This window comes from Pristiophorus japonicus, chromosome 19 (assembly GCF_044704955.1).
Source record: "Pristiophorus japonicus isolate sPriJap1 chromosome 19, sPriJap1.hap1, whole genome shotgun sequence".
In the NCBI taxonomy this organism is placed as follows: Eukaryota; Metazoa; Chordata; class Chondrichthyes; family Pristiophoridae; genus Pristiophorus; species Pristiophorus japonicus.
In genome coordinates, this window is record NC_091995.1 from 45,793,540 (window position 1) to 45,816,793 (window position 23,254).

The window sequence follows — 23,254 nt, forward strand, 5'->3', positions numbered from 1 at the left end:
GATAGTGCTGCCACTGGGTGCAGTAAAGCTGCTGACCCAGTCTTCGCGATCATTCTTGTTTCCCGGACTCTGTAGGCACCTCCATTGCTGCCTCCCTTCTTCCACCATTCGGTCCTCTGGATCTGGGCCTTATTGCATTCCTTCCCTCCCTTCATCCAACTATTAATGGCAAAAACATCTGTCTGCTAAGCTACTCTCCCTGGAACTCCCTCCCTAAACCCCTCCAGCTCTCTACATCTCAGCTCCCTTATGAAAAACTCCTCATCAATCATGCTTCCGACCTTCAGTCACCTCTCCTGACCTCTCTGCAATTGTTTTCCATCCATTCCTCTTCTGTGTTAAGTGCATTGGGCTTGTAATAATTTAAAGGTGAAACCTATTAGATACTGTAATATCTTGGGCAGAGTTTGAAAATACCGAAATAAAGCGGAGGAAAATGAGTTCATGATTTAGAATACCATTGTCATTTCCGACTTTTACTTACAGTCACTGTGTGTACACAATAGATGTACTGAGAGCTGGGCCCGGGAATACCCATGTACATCACTCACTGTGTGTCCACCATGGATTCACTGAGGGTTGGGGAATGGTAGCGTAGTTGTAACATCACTGGACTAGTAATCCAGATGCCTGGACAAAATATCCAAAGAACCGAGTTCATAATCCCACCACAGCGTGTCTGTAGCTGGTGCCGAGTGCTCCGTCCGGTTTTATTTTTATTATTGTTGTTCGTAGCGGTTGTGTACAACTGAGTGGCTTTTTCAGACATTTCAGAGGGCAGTTAAGAGTCAACCATGCTGTGGGTTTGGAGTCACCTAGAGGCCAGACCGGGTAAGGACATCACTGAACTAGATGGGGTATTGAAATTAATTTAATTAAATAAATCTGGAATAAAATGCTAGTGTAGATATTTGGTGAATATGAAACTACCGGATTGTCGTAAAAACCCATCTGGTTCAGTGATGCCCTTACCCAGTCTGGCCTCTACGTGACCCCAAACCCACAGCGTGGTTGACTCTTAACTGCCCTCTGAAATGGCTGAACAAGCCGCTCAGTTGTACACAACCGCTACGAACAACAATAATAAGAATAAAACCGGACAGAGCACTCGATACCAGCTACAGACACAACATCAGCACACCCAGGCCAATCGACCCGCTCCACATGATATCAAGAAACGGCTGAATGCACTGGATACAGCCAAGTCTATGGACCACAGCAACATACCGGCTGTTGTGCTGAAGACTTGTGCTCCAGAACTAGCTGCATCTCTAGCCAAGCTGTTCCAAGCCAGCTACAACATTGGCAATGTAGAAAACTGTCGAGGAATATCCTGTCCACAAAAAGCAAGACAAATGCAATCCGGCCAATTACTGCTGCATTATGTGAGGTTATCCACTTGGGTGGTAAAAACAGAGAGACAGACTATTATCTGAATGGTGACAGATTAGGAAAAGGGGAGATGCAACGAGACCTGGGTGTCATGGTACATCAGTCATTGAAGGTTGGCATGCACGTACAGCAGGCGGTTAAGAAAGCAAATGGCATGTTGGCCTTCAGAGCGAGGGGATTTGAGTACAGGGGCAGGGAGGTGTTACTACAGTTGTACAGGGCCTTGGTGAGGCCACACCTGGAGTATTGTGTACAGTTTTGGTCTCCTAATTTGAGGAAGGACATTCTTGCTATTGAGGGAGTGCAGCGAAGGTTCACCAGACTGATTCCCGGGATGGTGGGACTGACCTATCAAGAAAGACTGTATCAACTGGGCTTCTTTTCACTGGAGTTCAGAAGAATGAGAGGGGATCTCATAGAAATGTTTAAAATTCTGATGGGTTTAGACAGGTTAGATGCAGGAAGAATGTTCCCAATGTTGGGAAAGTCCAGAACCAGGGGTCACAGTCTAAGGATAAGGGGTAAGCCATTTAGGGCCGAGACGAGGAAAATCTTCTTCACCCAGAGAGTGGTGAACCTGTGGAATTCTCTACCACAGAAAGTTGTTGAGGCCAATTCACTAAATATATTCAAAAAGGAGTTAGATGTAGTCCTTACTACTAGGGGGATCAAGGGGTATGGCGAGAAAGCAGGAATGGGGTACTGAAGTTGCATGTTCAGCCATGAACTCATTGAATGGCGGTGCAGGCTCGAAGCGCTGAATGGCCTACTCCTGCACCTATTTTCTATGTTTTTATGTTTCTCTGTTTAATCTACCCTCAATCATCAGCAAAGTGATGGAGGGTGTCGTCAACAGTGCTCTCAAGCAGTACTTACTCACCAATGACCTGCTCACTGATGCTCAGTTTGTGTTCCGCCAGGGCCACTCGGCTCCAGACCTCATTACACCCTTGCTCCAAACATAGAAAAAAGAGCTGAATTCCAGAGGTGAGGTGAGAGTGACAGCCCTTGACATCAAGGCAGCATTTGACCGAGTGTGGGATCAAGGAGCCCTTGTACAACTGAAGTCAATGAGAATCAGGGGGAAAACTCTACACTGGCGAGAGTCACACCTAGCACAAAGGGAGATGGTTGTGGTGGTTGGCGGTCAATAATCACAGCCCCAGGACATCGCTGCAGGACAGTGTCCGAGGCCAAACAATTTTCAGTTGCTGCATCAATGACCTTCCTTCCATCATGAGGTCAGAAGTAGGGATGTTCGCTGATGACTTCACAGTATTCAGTTCCATCCGCAAACTCCTCAGATAATGGAGCACTCCATGCCTGCATAGCGCAAGACCTGGACAACATTGAGGCTTGGGCTGGTAAGTGGCAAGTAACATTTGCGTCACACAAGTGGCAAGCAATGACGATCGGCAACAAGCAAGAGTCTAACCACCGTCCTTTAATATTCAATGGCATTACCATCGCCAAATCCCCTACCATCAACATCTTGGAGTTCACCATTGACCAGAAACGTAACTCGACCAGCAACATAAATACTGTGTCAACAACAGCAGGTCAGAGGCTGAGTATACTGCGGCGAGTGTCTCACCTCATGACTCCCCAAAGACTTTCCACCATCTACAAGGCACAAGTCAGGAGTGTGATGGAATACCTGCCATTGCCTGGATGAATGCAGCACCCACATCACTCAAGAAGCACTACACCATCCAGGACAAAGCACCCGCTTGATTGGCACCACATCCACCACCTTAAACATCGACTCGCTCCACCACCAGCGGACCGTGGCTGCAGTGTGTACCATCTACAAGATGCACTGCAGCAACTCGCCAAGGCTTCTTCGACAGCACCTTCCAAACCCGCGACGTCTACCACCTAGAAGGACAAGGGCAGCAAGCAGATGGAAACACCATCCTGACTTGGAAATATATCACTGTTTCTTCATCGTCGCTTGGTCAAAATCCTGGAGCTCCCTCCCTAACAGCACTGTGGTAGTACCATCACCATACAGACAGCAGCGGTTCAAGAAGGGAGCTCACCACCATCTTCTCAAGGGCAATTAGGGATGGGTAATAACTGCTGGCCTTGCCAGCAACGCCCACATCCCGTGAACGAAACATTTAAAAAAGCTGGGCCGGAGATGGTGCATGTAGTTAAAGTCACTGTGTGTACACAATGGATGTACTGAGAATGGGCCAGAGATGGTCCATGTACATCAGTCACTGTGTGTACACAATGGATGTACTGAGAAATGGGCCGGAGATGGTGCATGTAGTTAAAGTCACTGTGTGTATACAATGGATGTACTGAGAGCTGAGCCCGGGATGGTCCATGTACATCAGTCACTGTGTGTACACAATGGATGTACTGAGAAATGGACCGGAGATGGTGCATGTAGTTAAAGTCACTGTGTGTATACAATGGATGTACTGAAGCTGGGCTTGGGATGGTCCATGTACCTCAGTCACTGTGTGTACACAATGGATGTGCTGAGAAATGGGCCGGAGATGGTGCATGTAGTTAAAGTCACTGTGCGTACACAATGGATGTGCTAAGAAATGGGACGGAGATGGTGCATGTAGTTAAATTCACTGTGTGTACACAATGGATGTACTGAGAAATGGGCCAGAGATGGTGCATGTAGTTAAGGTCACTGTGTGAGCACAGTGGATGTACTACGGATTGGCCCGGGATGGTCCATGTATATCAGTCACTGTGTGTCCACAATGGATGTACGGCGAGCTGGGCCCAGGATAGTCGTGTCCGTGATCCGACTGTGTAACATGTTGAGGAAGTTTTAATCAACGTGCTCGTTGCCCCATTTGCTGCGGTTTATGTGCAGAGACTTACTGCTAGCACTGTTAGTCTCTTAGTGACATAAAATAAAACTTTGTGGCTTTAGTGTCTGCCGAACTTGACAGACACCCAAGTCCCTTCAACAAGCTGTTTCCTTTACATGATGCACAGTTCCACACGTTCAATCATCCACCCGTGAGAGGACAGCTGGAAATCATTGACATCTTTGCAATTTGCTCCATAACAGTAAACCAAGTCATGAACAAACTGCAGCGAATATGTAATGTCCAATAGTCCATGCACAGGACTTGAGCTGTTAAGAAGGCATATTTCCCGTTTGCTTTCATTCCAGAGATCCCTTGTCATCATAGGCAGTCCCTCGGAATCAGGGAAAACTTGCTTCCACCCCTGAAGTGAGATCTTTGGTGGCTGAACAGTCCAATACAAAAGCCACAGACTCTGTCACAGGTGGGACAGATAGTCGCTGAGGTAAGGGTTGGGTGGGACTGGTTGGCCGCACGCTCTTTCCGCCGCCTGCGCTTGATTTCTGCATGTTCTCGGCATTGAGACTCGAGATGCTTAGCACCCTCTCAGATGCACTTCCTCCACTTAGCGCAGCCTTGGGCCAGGGATTCCCAAGTGTCAGTGGGGATGTTTCACTTTATCAGGGAGGCTTTGAGGGTGTCCTTGTAACATTTCTGCTGCCCACCTTTGGCTCATTTGCCGTGGAGGAGCTCCAAGTAGAGCACTTGATTTTGGAGTCTCGTGTCCAGCATGTGAATGATGTGGCGTGCCCAGCGGAGCTGATCGAGTGTGATCAGTGCTTCAATGCTGGGGATGTTAGCCTGGACGAGGATGCTGATGTTGGTGCGTCTGTCCTCCCAGGGGATTTGGAGGATCTTGCGGAGACATCATTGGTGATATTTCCGCCATGACCAGACCCCGCCAGTGTAGTTAACTGCAATGGCAGCACCTCTGCTCCACATGTTACAGTGCACAGTTCCATGTACCAATATTATTTCTGTTACAGTATTGGTATTTAATACTCAGCCCCGTAACCTTACTGGGTGCATAATCTCTGGGGTCAGTAAACTTGCCCCATCACTATTCAGCACAATAACCTTACCTGGTACAGAGACTCTTGGGCCAGTACACGTGCCCCATCAATATTCAGCAGCATAACCTTACCTGGTACAGAAACTCTAGGGTCCGTACACGTGCCCCATCAATATTCAGCAGCATAACCTTACCGGGTACAGACACTCTAGGCCCGTACACATGTCCCATCAATGTTCAGCACCGGAACCTTACCGGGTACAGAAACTCTAGGGCCAGTACAAGTGAGTCATATTTACCAGTGCAGAGACTACTGAGCTACTTTTGGCAGTGGACATTGGAGTCCCCACTCAGCGGACATTCTGTGTCCGTGCTTCTCTGAGTGGTCCCAAACTGCCTTCAATACGGAGCAGTACTAAATCTGCAGTTAATGGAGATTGGGCTGATTCATAGCTGGTTTCTAGACGGACCTTTACTTGGTCTCTCTTGTCCGAAACTTATGAGATATTTGTGATAGAGTCTTTTTAAATGAGGAATGGAGTAGTGTGGAAGAGAAAGATTGGGCACTCTCACTGGGGAACCCAGATTCAATACAAAACTCGATGAAAGGTAGATTGCCCCACAGGGTGATTTCATACTAGTGTGCTAAAGGTTCACACTGTCCCACTCGGTGATTTACTATCAATGTGCTAAAGGTTCACACTGTCCCACTCGGTGATTTACTATCAATGTGCTAAAGGTTCACACTGTCCCACTCAGTGATTTACTATCAATGTGCTAAAGGTTCACACTGTCCCACTCGATGATTTAATATCAGTGTGCTAAAGGTTCACACTGTCCCACTCGGTGATATAATATCAGTGTGTTAATGGTTCATGCGATCCCTCAAGCTTTTTCCATATCAATGTGTTACGGGTCCTATTATCCCACAGGGAGATTTCATCTCAGTCTGTTAAGGCTACTTTCAAGCACGCAGAATAAAGTTTGAAGTAAGTTAGAAGATATAGATCTAAGTTAGTGGCTTGTGAGTTGAAAACAAATAATAAGAGCAACTTTCCTCAAGGATGATGAAAGCTACGATATATTCCTCAGTAGGAAAGCAAACATTTTCATAATTGGTGGTGTTTTAAATGCAGCTCGAATCTACTGGGACAGTCCTGGCCCCGGAGGGACAGGTTGCAATGTGCTCAATGGCTTTATTCGCCGATACAAAATGTCAACCTATGTTTGACCACAATACAGATTTAGCACTGGTCCTCCAGGTTGTTTCGATATTAGTTCAGGAAACATTATTCAGAAAACCTGGTAAAATGTAAAGAAAACCATTCTCCGCTGACTGAACCCGACTGGTGTAAACTTGGAAATTAGGTCGAATGCACAATCCCAGATTGAACCGTCACAATTCAGCTCAAAGACCGAGCTGCTGAAAGAGGATGGGACCGTCAAGTAGGCTGTGTGAGGAAGGCATTAAAATATGCAAAAGACAATTTAGTGGACACAATTAATGTTTGTATTTAAAATATAATTTTGAGGTTTTAAAATGTAATATTTTATTGTGGACATTAGAATGTTCAGTTACTAAGAGACAACATTGATTGAAAAAAACGCAGAAATATGTTTGAATGATTTGTGGGAACCCTGTAGCCACACTGCATAGTTTCAGTGTGATTAGTTTAGAAAGATCAACCCTGGATGGATTGCTGGCTAGATAGACCCGTAGATCGACCGGTGGAGAGATAGATAGACAGACTGACCGACATACAGACAGACGGACAGACAGACGCTCATCTCTTACATGTCATCTTCTCAGGAAATGTGCATTTAGTTTCACTAATTAAATAATTCCTGATGTCAGAATATACGTTTAGACTCTTGTATAAATTGCTCAGTGATCTGGTGTTTTTAACACTTGACGTTATTCCAGTATGTAATGATGTTCTTTTCCCACTCTTTGATGTATCATTACACACTGAACCATGGGATTTCTGATCTTCCGGACTATAGTATAATGGAGGTTCGGTTTGGCTCTGAGATAGACTAGTGTGACAGCAATATGTACATAACGGTTCCGAGGAAGCATTGGATGGTGAAGTCCTATGGCAACAGTTACTGGGAGGGATTCATAATTACTGTAACCAGTTTCCACGGAATCAGAAATTGCAAGATTCCAGAGCGGTAAAGCAGATGAACCAAAGTTCAAGTAAGCTGGTTTGTAATAAAATGAAACAAAACCATGTAAAGTTCCTTGGATCCACCTGGCAAAATGCACAGCAAACAATCGCAGGTTATTTATGTAATTTACTGTTGCCTTTTCAGTCAGCTGTACTAGAGCACTATGAAAGCAGTGTTCTGTAAATACATTAGCAATGTTCCTGGACGAGTGAAGCGGATAATACAGTAACCTTATTAGGATATTATTGCACGGGGAGCCCAGAGGTGTTCAGTCTAAATTCCAATATGGGGTGTTGAAATTTGAAAACAATGAATCTGAAAATTTGTGGACTATCACCAAGAAAAATTATCATGGATGCTAGCGATTTATCATAAAATCCGAACTATTTCACTAATATCTTACAGAGAAGGAAACCAGACGCTCTCTACCCGGGCTGGCCTACAAGTGATTCTCTCCCACCCAACATATCTATCCCTTAATGCAGTCAAGGCATGAAGGGATGGACATGAAATGCTGGTTTTCCATTGTCACTCACATAGGAAGAACAACATATAATAAGCTTGCAATTCTATATATTGCTGATTTACTGATTTAATATCAGTTTATTTGCATAGTCAATAAATAATTGCAGTTTAGGGAAAATTAACAATCACTTAATGGATGATACTTGTGCCTTGATAATTGTTCATGCCTCTCTCAAGCCTAACCTAAAGCAATTGGTCTAATCTTCAGTTTCTTCACACTTATTTGTTTTCCATCTGTAGACGTTGTTAGTTATAATATCTACTGAAATCTGAAATCACATCTCAGTTCAAGTTTGATCAGAAATGGTGGTCCAAAATGATTTTTACTCAGCCACTCTTAACTTTCAACTTACTTTTATATTTCAATACATCCCTCATGTCTTGGGCCGCGTATCTGATTTTAAATTAAATTCGCCCTTCCTCTCCGGAAAGTGCAATTTCTTGCCTGGCTATGATCCAAGAGGCACCCTCCTCGATCTGATACAAGCAGCACTCCTCCACTGAGGTTCTGGACAATGAGTGTTCATGGACTATTTAGCTGCTGAGGTGGGAGGGGGAGGCAGCACAGCTGAGACCGTGCTGTTTTTACATCAGTCCGAGCTCATAGAGTCACTATATTATGGTTAGGAGCGAGAATTCTGGCTAATTTTCCCCGCCTTAGCCCAGTGGGGATGAAGCCAAATGCAGGTCCCTGTAACCAGCTGTCCGTATCCTTGTATAATGGTACATAGACATTCAGTCTGGTCCGGATCAGCTGCGAACTACCATTACCAAATGAGCCTTCCAGGCGAGGTGGGAGGTTCTTCTGCCATCTCTCTCTCGCCAGGCTGAGCATGGGACATGAAACAACGTTTCATCTGATGGCATTTCTCTCTCGCCGACTGTCATGTATTCAACCAGCATTGTAACCTGTGAAAAACTGACCAAAGTTGTACACCGTGAGAACACTGACCACTAGGTGGGAGACACTCCTAACCTGGACCTTCAGGTATAAAAGGGGAAGCTCCACCCACCTTCATTACTTGAGTGCTAAGGAATAAAGGACAGGTCACAGACTGACCTTCTCTCAAGCATGGGCCTCGTGTGCATTTATACTGTGTAGTAAGGATGTATCAATGGCGACAAGAAACTGGGATTTAAACCACGCGAGCATGGCCACTAGCAGAACAGACGAGAGGTACTGTGTTAAGGAATGGTTGGGACAGAGATTCAACATTGTTAAAGCAGCACACAGTTCTCCAGGCAGACAAGGGCAGTCAGGCATTCCCCAACATGTAGTCGAACCCAGAGGGGGAGTTCGACAGAGACAATGGCAAGCTGAACAGCGATTCACGCCATTGCAAGGGACAATGCGGCCAGTAATGGGGCCATCAACACCTGTTAATGGTGCACTCAAGGACATTAACAGGGACAGTCAGGGACGATCAACTGGCAAGGGACCTTTTGTTTCAAACCGCAACTTATGCTGGAGGCGTGGAGGCATACATTCAGCCGGAGTTTGCAGAGATGAGCAAAATACCTGCAGAAATTGCTGAAATGGACACTGGGGGAAATCACTGGAAGCTGAAGTTCAGCGAGTTCATGTGGAGCACGTATACAGTTCATACACCAGGACGCCACAGATAATGATGAAAGTGCTCCTCAATGGCATCCCAGTATCAATGGAGTTAGACACGGGTGCCAGCCAGTCCCTGATGGGTATCAAACAGTTCGAAAAGTTGTGGGCATCCAAGGCCAGGAGGCCAAAGTTATCGCCGATTGATGCACAGCTACGGACTTACACAAAGCAGATCATTCCGGTGCTAGGCAGCACCACGGTAGTCATGACCCACAAAGATTCGGAGAACAGGTTGCCACTCTGGATTGTCCTAGGGGACGGTCCCGCACTACTGGGGAGGAGTTGGCTTGCTGTCATGAACTGGAAATGGGGCGATGTCAATGCAATTTCCTCTGTGGAGTGAGTATCATGCTCACAGGCCCTGGACAAATTTGACTCATTATTTCAACCCAGCATTGGCACTTTCATGGGGGCCAAGGTAGTGATTCACATAAACCCGGCCGCCAGACCAGTACACCACAAGGCCAGAGTGGTGCCGTACGTGATGCGGGAAAAGATAGAAGGCGAATCGGACCACCTGTTGAGGGAAGGCATCATCTCGCCAGTTGAATTCAGTGACTGGGCGAGCCCGATTGTGCCGGTGCTCAAGGCGGATGGGTCGGTCAGGATATGTGGTGATTACAAGGCCACCATCAATCGGGTGTCACTCCAAGACCAGTACCCGCTACCGAGAGCGGAGGACCTCATTGCGACGCTATCCGGTGGCAAACTTTTTTCTAAATTGGACCTAACCTCAGCTTACATGACCCAGGAGCTGGCGACTGAGTCGAAAAAGCTGACAACCATCACGACACACAAGGGGTTGTTTGAGTACAACAGATGTCCGTTCGGAATTCGCTCGGCCGCCGCGATCTTCCAACGAAATATAGAAAGCCTCCTCAAGTCGATTCCAGGGATGGTGGTTTTTCAGGACGACATCCTCATTACGGGTTATGATACTGAAGAACACCTCCACAACCTGGAGGAGATGCTACGCAGACTGGACCGGGTAGACCTGCGACTGAAAAAGGCGAAGTGCTTCTTCCTAGCTCCAGAGGTAGAATTCCTGGGGATGAGGGTAGCAGCAGACTGGATCAGCCCTACTGTATCCAAGACGGAAGCGATCCAGAGAGCACCCAGACCCCATAACACGACGGAGTAGCGTTCGTTCCTGGGGCTCCTGAACTATTTTGGTAACTTTCTTCCCAAATTGAGCACGCTGCTAGAGCCGCTACACGTGCTCCTACGCAAAGGTCGCGAATGGGTCTGGGGGGACAGCCAGGAAAGGGCTTTTAATAGAGCACGCAATTTGTTATGTTCCAACAATCTGTTAACGCTATATGACCCATGTAAGAAACTTGTGTTAACGTGCGATGCGTCGTCCTATGGTGTCGGGTGTGTGTTGCAGCATGTCAATGCCAAGGGTCAGTTACAGCTGGTAGCTTATGCCTCCAGGAGTCTGTCCCAGGCAGAAAGGAGCTACGGGATGGTAGAAAAGGAGGCGCTCGCATGTGTATATGCGGTAAAGAAAATGCACCAGTACCTGTTTGGCAGGAAATTTGAGCTGGAGACAGATCACAAACCCCTAACGTCGCTTTTGGCCGACAACAAGGCCATAAATGCAAACGCATCGGCCCGCATACAGAGGTGGGCACTCACATTAGCTGCCTATGAATACACAATTCGGCACAGACCGGGCACCGAAAACTGCACCGATGCACTCAGCAGGCTCCCACTAGCCACCACTGAGAGGGCTACCGAGCATGGTGCTGAGATGGTCATGGCTGTTGAAGCTTTTGGAAGCGAAGGCTCACCCGTGAAAGCCCGTCAGATTATAGTCTGGACAAATAGAGACCCGCTATTTTCTCTAGTCAAGAAATGTGTCCTGAATGGGGACTGGGCAGCCACGTACAGGGCATACCCTGAGAAATTTAAACCACGTAGTCATGCCCCAGATGGGCAGAGAGGTGTTCATCAGAGAACTCCACAATGGGGACCCGGGCATTGTCATGTTGAAGGCAATTGCCAGGTCACACGTTTGGTGGCCAGGGATAGACGCAGATCTGGAACTTTGTGTTCGCAGGTGCAACACGTGTGCCCAGCTGGGCCATGCGCACAGGGAAGCCCCCTTTCGCCCCTGGCCATGGCCCGCCAAGCCTTGGTCACATATCCATGTGGACTACGCAGGTCCTTTCATGGGGAAAATGTTTTTGGTTGTAGTAGACGCCTACTACAAATGGATCGAGTGTGACATTTTAAATTCAAGCACATCCTCTGCCACGGTAGAAAGTCTACGGGCAATGTTCGCCGCCCACGGCCTACCGGACATCTTGGTCAGCGACAATGGCCTGTGCAGCACAAGCACTGAGTTCCAGGACTTCATGGCAGGCAATGGAATTAACCATGTCAGAACGGCACCGTTCAAGCCGGCCTCAAACGGCCAGGCAGAACGAGCAGTGCAGATAATCAAACAGGGGATGCTCAGATTCCAAGGGGGTTCCCTACAAACCCGCTTATCACGCCTCCTGTTGGCCTATAGATCCCGACCACACTCGCTCCCAGGGGTTCCACCCGCAGAGCTACTAATGAAAAGGACGCTCAAAACCTGATTATCCCTTATACACCCCACCATGAAAGAAATTGTCGAGAGCAGGCGCCAGTCACAATATCACTACCATGACAGGAATGCGAGGGCGCGATATATTGATGTAAATGATCCTATTTTAGTCCTCAACTACGCTGCAGGGCCCAAATGGCTCGCAGGCACTGTGGTTGCCAAAGAGGGAAATAGGATTCTGGTAGTTAAACTTACCAGTGGACAAATCTGCCGCAAACATGTGGATCAAACAAAAAGGAGGTTCAGCAACCCCATAGAAGAAGCAGAGGAAGAACACAATATAGATTTCACTCCACCACAGGTGACCAAACACCGGAACCAAAGGGAGGAGAGCCCAGTCACTGTGGGCAGTCTGGACAGGTCTGAGGTACTGCAAACAGCAGACACTCAGGCCAGCGCCCAACAACCAAGCCCCAACTCAGGCGCTCTACAAGGGAGCGTAAACCACCAGAGAGTCTCAACCTGTGATCCCAATAAGACTTTGGAGGGGGAGGTGATGTCATGTATTCAACCAGCATTGTAACCCATGTATAATCTGACCAAAGTTGTACACCGTGAGAACACTGACCACTAGGTGGGAGACACTCCTAACCTGGACCTCCAGGTATAAAAGAGGAAGCTCCAACCACCTTCATCACTTGAGTGCTAAGGAATAAAGGACAGGTCACAGACTGACCTTCTCTCACGCATGGGCCTCGTGTGCATTTATATTGTGTAGTAAGGACGTATCACCGACAAACTCCAATTCCATTTCCTTTGTCTTTACTCTCTCTCTATGAGACTCATGTTACTGGGGTCAATGTGGCCAACAATGTATTCTCCTGATTCTTCCAAGCGCCAGGTAGGCATTCTGAAGGCTCTTCCACGTTATTACTTTCTAACTGTGCTTAAAACAATGGTATTGATATTCTGCCCTCCTCTAACTCATTCCCCCATCAACCCGCGCCCCCTTCAATATTCCCATACCACAATCATCAGTTTGAAAACCCGGAATTGGTCTTACTGAAAAACAGCTTCCTCGTTGAACATCTCTTTCCATTTTCCTTGTTCAGCTCAGTGCTCTCCTTCCCTTCTTTAACTTCGGTTCTGAGTTGCATTTTGAAAATGGAAGCCTGCTGTGAAAATATTTAACGATTTGAACCAATGATGTTGCTTTAGAATGTTGAAGTTCTGTTAGGTTCTAGTTTAATGCAGTTTATCAAATGAACATTTACCCAGGAAGCCAATGAATTTTTGTGCACATTGTTTGATTACACAATGCTCTCTTACTCCCAGTTTCTATGAGGACCGACGCTCAACTATCGCTATTGGTCTTTCATCTGGGCCTCCAGAAAAGCCTTTGCTCTCTTTGTCCACAATCAGCTTCTCCCCTCAACCTGATTTTTATACCACATGACTTTTGACTTTTGCTGTTTGTATGATTGAATTAAATTGGAGAATTGGAATGGTTTTTAATCAGTCATAAATTCCTGGATGAAAAGGAGCACCGTCCAAATGCAAAACGCTGAACAAGAAGCAACAAATTAAAACTGCAGCATCCTTATATCAACTGTCTCTATTTCAGAGAGTAACACATTCTGTACAATGTCAGTCAGATTGCTTAGACCATTAACAATAATTTGCCGCAGTGGCAGTTCAGGATTTGATTCCCGAGGTCACAATGTGTTGCAGTGTCCAAATGTCATGATGACTATTTCCTCTTTTCCATATTTCAATCTGAATCTTAAATACGTTAATTTGGAAACTACTTACAATTTCTCTAAAAATGCCAGAAAGAGTAAAAGGTCATGAACACATTTACAATCTCCTGAGACATAACCTCAGAATAAGTCTAACCAACCTAAATACAGCTATGCAGTATCTTCATAGACACTCGATCACTGACACAGAATTTCTAATTTAAATACAAAAACTACATGCAAATTGATTTGCCTCACACACGTACAAACACAGATCAAAATGTGATGCTTGAATGATGATCCTCTTAACGATTTGTGTAAAGAGACTGTGGGAGTATGCCTGAAGACACTCTTTTGAGCATGGAAATGCTGTCTCTCCAAACTAACCAGATACAACAGAATATCGACAATGGACGATGAACAGATATTGTGGAGTTTTGGCCGCTTATGTTTGAGTGTCAGTTAGAAATTAAATGGGACCTTGCTGCGGGAAATGAAATTGTTTTTTATGGCTCATTATACAGTTAAGCGATGTAGTCTTTGGGAGAGCGAGTTTAATGGGACAGACAGTTTGCTTTTGCTCCATGGTTTTCACATATTCTGAAGAGTACATTCATAAAGCAACAACTGCATTCCAGTTGTCTTCTAATATTTATTGTCTTCCATTCCTATCACTAAAACACGGGGGAGAATTTGTTCTATTGCCTGGTTTACGATTTAATTTCTCATAAGGCACGGAACACTCCCATATCCTCAAACATACATCAATAGAACACTTCCATTGGAAACCCTTTCCAAACGCGCTGATCTCCCGACTGCCGCATCTCTTTCAATCTCCATCTTTCTCCCTCAGTCTTTAACCACATTTGCTTATCTCTCTCCCCTGGGTTTCTCCCGTTCCCTCTCTATAAAGTGCCTGGAAACTTCTTGTACACCAGGGTACTCTATAAATGTAAATTTTTAATGGCTGTGGAAGTGATTTGGAAATACCAATGTGACCAACCAATCAGGAGCTGCATCTGTTCCATTACTAACGTTGTTCGTTGTAGTGTATAGCGGATTGTTCAAGTTAGGGTTGTTTCCTTTAGAAAGAACATTGGAAGGTAACTTAACTGAAGTTTTCTTGGCTCTGTGGGAAATTGGCACAATCTATCCAGAAGAAAGATTCACTCCGGCGCAATCCTGGCCATACTGAGGCCAACAATTGTTTCTAATGCCGATTTCACAAGTCTTTTGTGGGAACAATTGGCTTCCATTCTGAAAGGCGCAAGTTTGCGCTGTTGAAATTCTTAGCTGCTGGCCATCTTTGTCTGGTACAGCCGCCGGAGAAACAACACTGCCTCATCCGTGTAAAATAAATTATCCTCCTCTCACCTTTGGTTCTTTTCCCGACTACCTTAAATCTGGGTCATTTGCTTACATGATCCTTCTTCCAGTGGATCCTTCATGAGTTTGAACATGTTTATTATATCTCCCCTTGAATACCTTTGCTCTAAGGACCACAATCCCAGCTTCTCTAGTCTACCACAGAATCACTGCTATTATATTCAGGGTCACTATTGCTATAAATAAGGGCAAATACATTAAACATCATGAAGATATAAGCAAGGTGGAATATCAGACGAAGCCTCCATGTCCAAATTTGTGTTCGTAATTCTCTACGTCTTTCTGACGTACATTTTTCCATTGATGAATCACAGGAAGGAGAACATGTGGGGGAAATCTTAACCTAACCCGCCCGGCAGGCATGGAATGAGTTCGAGTCGGCACTGTTCCCCAGCGGCCAAATTTGAAGAACCACAATACAACACATTTGACATAATTATCAAATGCTTGAAGTGTACGGGTAGAATATATAACAACAATTTTTGGATTTCTAACTTACCACCACTTAAAATTAAATGGTTTCCTGTCATTTCACCATAGCCTGTTTTGCGCTGTGTCTGAGTCCAACTTGCCCCCTGGTCAATATAATATAAACTAGTCAGCATGGATCTGTAAAGGGAAGGAAATGTTTAACCAACCCCATTGAATAATTTGAAGAGGTAATGGAAACACATGCCTGCAGGAAGTTTTGTCCAGGAGGGATCTGTGCCACCATTTCACCATTGTTCACCATATATAGCAATGATTTGGACTCAGAAATTCGAGGTATGGGGAATGATTTTGAAGTTGCTGATCAGCCATCTATTATACATTTCTCGGGAGATATATTACTCATGGTGTCGAAATTTGCACATGGTACCAATTGGAATGTTTGTTAGTAAAAGAAGGTCTGCACTATAATACAAGAAGACACATCAGGCTTGCAGAGTGGGCAGATACATGAAAAATTACATTCAATGTAGCGAAGAGTGAGGTAATACAAAAGGAAAATGCTGCGGACGCTGGAAGCTGAAATAAAAACAGAAAACGCTGGAAATCTCAGCGGGCCAGGCAACATCTGTGGATAGAGAAATAGAGTTAATGTTTCGGGTCGATGATCCTTCATCAGAATTGGTGAATGTTCGAACTGACAGAGTCTCATGGAGCACTGAAAGGGGGAGGGGAGAAAAGAACAAAGGGGACGGTATATGATAGGGTGGAAGACAGGAGAGATTAGAGAGACAAAAGTGATGATGAGCAGAATTGAGATGGTAATAGAATTTAGAAAGACATCAGTTTAGATAGGCTGTGAATAGAAGGATAATTATCAGCTGCCATGGGAAACAGACAGAAACATTTTACATAAGATCGGGAGGGGTGTTAAAAAAGGAGGAAAGAGAGCAAAATTGTTTGAAATTGTTGAATTCGATGTTGAGTTCAGAAGGCTGTAAAATGCCTAAACGAAGGATGGGATGCTGTTCCGAGAGCTTGCATTGAGCTTCATTTGAACAGCACAGGAGGCCGAGGACAGAGATGTTGGAGGGTGAGTGGAGCGGGGAATTAAAGTGACAGGAGACCGGAAGCTCAGAGTCACACTTGCGGACTAAATGGAGGTGTTCCACAAAGCAGTCACCCAATCTGTGTTTGTCTCCCCAGTGTAAAATAGACCACATCATGAGTTGCGAATACAGTCTACTAAATTGAAAGAAGTGGAAGTAAATCACTGTTTCACCTGGATGAGTATTTGGTGCCCTGGACAGTAGGAATGGAGGAGGTAAAAGGGCAGGTGTTGCATCTCCTGCGCTTTCATGAGAAGGTGCCATGGGAAGGCGAGGAGGTGCTTGGGATGACTGTGGAATGGACCAGAGTGTCGCAGAGGGAGCGGTCCCTTCGGCATGCTGAGAGGGGAGGAGAGGGGAAGATGTGATTGCTGTGACATCACGCTGGACGTGGCGGAAATGGTGGAGGATGATCTGTTGAATGTGGATGCTAGTGAGGAGAAATGTGTGGACAAGGGGCACCCTGTCGTCATTCTGAAAGGGAGGGGAAGGGGTGAGAACAGAGGTCCTGGATATAGAACAGACATGGTCGAGGGCCATGTTAACCAGGGTGAACGGGAATCCTTGGTTGAGGAAAAGGGAAGAAATGTCAGAGCACTCATGTTGAAGGTGGCATTGTCAGAGCAGATGCGATGGAGATGGAGAAACTGGGAGAATGGAATGGAGTCCTTACAGGAAGCAGGGTGTGAGGAAGTGTAGTCCAGATAGCTGTGGGAGACAGTGAGCTTACAGTGAAGATTTGTCAATAGCCTATCCCCAGAAATGGAGAGAGAGAAGTCGAGGAAGGGAAAGGAAGATTCGAAGATTGAGGTAGTTCATTTTGGTAGCAGGAATAAGGAGGTGAATTATTAATTGGAAGGTAGAAACTAAATGGGGTAGAGGAGCAAAGTGATCTGGAAATGCACAAACCACTAAAAGTAGCAACGCAAGCGGATAAGATGACAACAAATTGCAAACAAAGTACTGGGTTCATTTCTAGCAGAATGAATAGAACATAAAACAAAGAGGCAATGTTAAATTTGTATAGCGTCTTGGTTAGACCAGACGTGGAGTACTGTGGGCAGTTCTGATCTCCATGCTACAAAAAGCATATTGAAGCACTGGGGAAAGTACAGAAAATATTTGCAAGAATGTTATCAGAATTGGGAGGATGCATCTATCAGAAAGGATTGGACTAGGCTGGGGCTGCTTTCTTCGACACACAAGAGATTAAGCAAAACATTTCGGAGGCATTTCCTTACACGCAGACTGATGAGAATGTGGAACTCACTGCCACGTGGAATGGTTGAAGCAGAGAGCATTACTTTACTTAAGAAATGGCTTGATGCATACCTGAGGGAGAAGGGAATAAATGGATATATAGGGGCAGGGTGGACAGAAGTAATTAGATTAGGATAACACCCCTGTGGAGTATAACCATCAGATAGACCAGTTAGGTGAATGGCCTATTCCTCTGTTGAAGATTCTATTTAACATGTAATTTTATATAAACGGTTCAGACAAATGGATGCAGAAAATTGGTGGAGCCAACTCAGGGCACTGGCTATCGGAGGAGTAATTGGATTTGATTTGATATCAAATTTATTTCTGTACGAATGTACAATAACTGACACATAAGGAACAAGTTTAGAGTTAAATGGATCATGAAATAATTGTTCTGTCCCAGAAAACGGGGAAGTTCCGTAAAAACTTTCATTGAGGATGTTCTATAAATGGAATACTAATTCTTTCGGAGGAAGTGAAACTACAAGAGGAAGAGCCTCCAGGTGTGAATCATCTTCAGGGCCCACAGTCACATCTGTGTCACAAAACCTAGGGCTCGCATTGGGAAAAATAATATTATAAAATGTTGATTTCTTGATACATAGACTAGGGATCATGGAAGTCTATAGGAAAGTGGAAACATGGGAAAGTTAGACAAGTTTGTGGTACAATTTCGTTTTTAAAGAGTTATAAAGTTGCTGGGAGAAATGTTAACAGGCCTCGTCCCCTTTTTTGGAGTTTACTCTTTCTCTTTGAATTTCCCTTCACATTTTGTGACCTCACCCTCCTCTAGGGGATGAGATACCTGATGCGGAGATCGAGTTCCGCGGGTGCCTGCGACCTTTCCCATTTCTGTGATGAGACTGAATACTGGTGAGGGTGATGGTTCCGCTGGGGATTACAGCCAGAGCCAAGTCCATGGCATCACGGGTGGCTCAGCTGGTGGAGGGGAGGAGAACGATTGTGAAAGCAATTGTAATTAGAGATTGGATAGTTAGGGGAACAGACAGCTGTTTCTGCGGCCGCAGACCTGATTCCTAGATGGTATGTTCCCTCCCTGGTGCCAGATCCAAGGATGTCACTGAGCGGCTGCAGAACATATCTGAGGGGGGAGGTCATGGTCAGTGTTGGTATCAACGACATAGTTAGAAAGTGCGATGAGGTCCTTCATGCAGATTTTAGGGAGGTAGGAGAGAGATTATAAAGTAGGACCTCAAATGTAGTAATCACTGGATTACTCCCAGTGCCACCAACTAGTGAGTATAGAAATAGAAGGATAGGATAGATGAATGAGTGGCTGTTGAGATGGTGCAGGAGGGACGACATTAGATTTCTGGGACATTGGGACTGGTTCTGGGGATCGTAGGACCTGTATAGGCTGGATGAGTTGCACCTCAACAGGGCTGGGACCAATGCCCTCGCAGGGGAGAGGGCGGAGGCGGGGAGGGCCACTAATGCTGTTGGGGAGGGTGTAAACTAATTTGGCAGGAGGATGGGTGCCATGATATAGCACGAGAAATGAGAAACAAGGTGCACAAAGGATTGGGAGAGACAGATAACACTAGAGTAAGAACTAGTACAGTACTCGGTGGGGTCACAATAAGGGAGAATACAAGAATGTCTAAAATAGGTTTATAGTGCATGTGTGTAAATGAATGAAGAGTGGTAAATAAGGCTGGTGAGCTGCAGGCACAAATAGACACATGGGGATATGATGTCGTGGCAATAATGATGACGTGGCTCAAAAGAGAATAGGATTGGGTACTAAATATATCTAGAATTAAGGTGTTCAGGAAAGAACGGGAAGAAAAGAATGAAGGGGTCTGGCAGTATTGATTAATTGAATATTACAGTGCTGGAGAAATAAGATGTCCTGGTGAGCTCCAGGACAGAATCTATTTGCTTAAAGTTAAAAAAACAATTGAGATGCCATTACGGTACTAAGTATATTATGTAGGCCACCAACGAGTGAGAAGGAGATAGGAGCACATTTGCAGGGAAATTAAGGAGATGTGCAAGAACTATAGAATAGTGATAATTGTGGATTTCAACTAATCTAACATAGACTAATAGTGTAAAGAGCAAAAATGGAAGAATTTCTGAAGTGTGTTCAGGAGAACTTTATTGATCAATACATTTCCAGCTCAATAAGGAATAAGCCATTGCTTGATCTTGGTCTGGTGAGGGAGTTGGATCATGTAGAGCAAGTGTCAGTAGGATAACATTTAGGGCACAGTGGTTGCCGTGTCACAAGGTTTAGAATAGCTATGGAAAAGGACAGGGAACAATCTGGTGTAAATATACTTAATTGGAGGAAGGTCAATTTCCGTGAGTTGAGAATGGATCTGGGTAAATTGGAATCAAAGATTGACAGGCAAAACTGTAGTCAAACAATGGGCTGCCTTTAAAGAAGAGATGGTTTAGATACAGTTGAGATACATTTTAACGAGGAGAATAGTTAGGGCAACCAAAGCCAGAGCTCCCTGGATGACGAAAGAGATAGAGTAAGATAAAGCAGAAAAAGGGGGCGTATGACAGATATCAGGTTGAGAATACAAGTGACAACCAGGCTGAATACAGATAGTTCAGCGGGGAGATGAAAAAGTAAATCAGGGGGGCAACGAGAGAATAAGGGAAGAGATTGGCAGTTAACATAAAAGGGAATCAAAAAGTCTTCAATAGTCGTATAACTAGTAAACAGGTAGTAAGAGAAGGAGTGGGCCTATTAGGGACCACAATGGAGACCTAGCATGGAGGCAGAGGGCATGACCGAGTTGCTAAATTAGCACTTTGCATCTGACTTTTCCAATGAAGAAGATGCTACCAAAGTCATAGAGCAAGAGGAGCTAGTTGAGATACTGGATGGGATAAAAATTGATAAAGAGGAGGTACTAGAATTGCTGGCTGTACTTAAAGTAGGTAACCACTAGGACCAGATGGGAAGCATTCTAGGATGCTGACGCTGGTAAAGTTGGAAATTGTGGAGGTACTGGACATAATCCTTCAATCCTCGTTAGATACGGGAGTGTTGCTAGAGGTCTGGAGAATTGAAAACGTTCAAAAGAGGGTACAAGGAGAAACCCAGCAACTACAGACCAGTCAGTTTAACCTCGGTAGTGGGGAAGCTTTTAGAAATGATAATCCGAGACAAAATTAACAGTCACTTGGACAAATGTGGATTCATTAAGGAAATTCAGCACGGATTTGTAAAAGGCAAATAGTGTTTAACTAACCTGATTGCGTTTGTTGATGAGGTAACAGAGATGGTTGATGAGGGCACTGCGGTTGATGTGGTGTACATGGACTTCCAAAAGGCATTTGATGAAATGCCAAGTAACAGAATTGCCAGCAAGGTGAAGCCCATGGAATAAAAGGGACACTGGCAGCATGGATACAAAATTGCCTAAATGACAGGAGACAGAGAGTAACATAGAAACATAGAAAATAGGTGCAGGAGCAGGCCATTCAGCCCTTCGAGCCTGCACCGCCATTCAATGAGTTCATGGCTGAACATGAATCTTCAGTACCCCCTTCCTGCTTTCTCGTCATACCCCTTGATCCCCCGAGTAGTAAGGACTTCATCTAACTCACTTTTGAATATATTTAGTGAATTGGCCTCAACTACTTTCTGTGGTAGAGAATTCCACAGGTTCACCACTCTCTGGGTGAAGAAGTTGGTCCTAAATGGCTTACCCCTTATCCTTAGACTGTGACCCCTGGTTCTGGACTTCCCCAACATTGGGAACATTCTTCCTGCATCTAACCTGTCTAAACCCGTCAGAATTTTAAATGTTTCTATGAGGTCCCCTCTCATTCTTCTGAACTCCAGTGAATACAAGCCAGTCTTTCTTGATCCAGTCTTTCTTGATAGGTCAGTCCCACCATCCCGGGACTCAGTCTGGTGAATTTTCGCTGCACTCCCTCAATAGCAAGAATGTCCTTCCTCAAGTTAGGAGACCAAAACAGTACACAATACTCCAGATGTGGCCTCACCAAGGCCCTGTACAACTGTAGCAACACCTCCCTGCCCCTGTACTCAAATCCCCTCGCTATGAAGGCCAACATGCCATTTGCTTTCTTAACCGCCTGCTGTACCTGCATGCCAACCTTCAATGACTGATGTACCATGTAGTGGTGAACGGTTGTTTATTGGACTGGAGATGGTATAAAGTGATGTTCCCCAAGGGTCGGTACTAGGACCACTGCTTTTTTGATATATATTAATGACTTAGACTTGGGTGTACAAGGCACAATCTCAAACTTTGTAGATGACACAAAACTTGTAAATATAGTGAACAGAGAGGAGGATAGTGATAGACTTTAAGAGGACATACGTAGTCTGGTGGAAACACGGGGCAGCTGAAATTTAACGCAGAAAAGTGTGAAATGAAATATTTTGGTTGAACGAATGAGGGGAGGACATATAAACTAAATGGTGCGATCCTAAAGGGAGTACATTGACGGAGTGACCAGTGATATATGTGCACAAATCATTGAAGGTGACAGGGCAGGGTGAGAAAGACGTTAAAAAGCTTACGGGATCATGGGCTTGATAAATGAAGGCATAGAGTACAAAAGTTATGAAAAACTTTTATAAAACACTGGTTCGGCCTCAACTGGAGCACTGTGTCCAATTGTAGTACAGCACTTTATGAAGGACGTGAAGGCCTCCGAGAGGGTGGGGATTGGGACCAGCTGAAGTGCGCTTGCAGAGAGCCGGCACGGGCTCGATGGGCCGAATGGCTTCCGTCTGTGCTGTAACCATTCTATGATTGTATGTTCACGGTTTAGGGACAGTCCTTGACAACCAGTGACGGATCCACATGTTTTACTGCGATTGGACGTGAGCTCCTGCAGCGACCACATATGAGTGAAGCTGGGCTCGGGTCCATTCAAAGCGCTCAGTCTCGGCCTGTAACTGGGAGAGGCGGCGAGCGGACGGGACGGCATGTTTCTGTCACTTGTACTGAGCTTCCACCACCTACAAGCGGCCCTGTCTGGTGAGTAGCCGGTTCCCGCTGCACTATTCAATGTCTACAGACTCACCCTCTGATCTTAGACTGGGACGGGCAGGCCTGTGGGTTACATCAGGTGTTTCACAAAGGGAGACGGGCTGGTGTGTGCGGCAGTGAAGCGATGGAGCCGGATTGCAATCTCCATCCTGTTTCTCAGCCTCGCCTCTCTCTTTGGTTGGATTAGATGGTGTCCATCACTGTCCAGACAGCCTGAC

At 45.4% G+C, this 23,254-nt stretch overlaps 1 protein-coding gene and 1 pseudogene across 1 annotated transcript in view; one reads left to right on the forward strand and one right to left on the reverse strand.

Annotated features, from left to right (window-relative positions):
• LOC139230203 (zinc-binding protein A33-like) overlaps positions 1–23,254 on the reverse strand; it is a 650,536-nt pseudogene that overhangs the window by 286,117 nt on the left and 341,165 nt on the right.
• The window catches only part of LOC139230580 (major histocompatibility complex class I-related gene protein-like), a 32,978-nt gene continuing 32,696 nt past the window's right edge, over positions 22,973–23,254 (forward strand). The window contains exon 1 of the mRNA XM_070862405.1: positions 22,973–23,024. Coding sequence (XP_070718506.1) covers positions 22,973–23,024 — 52 coding nt within the window. The remainder of the gene's footprint in view (positions 23,025–23,254) is intronic.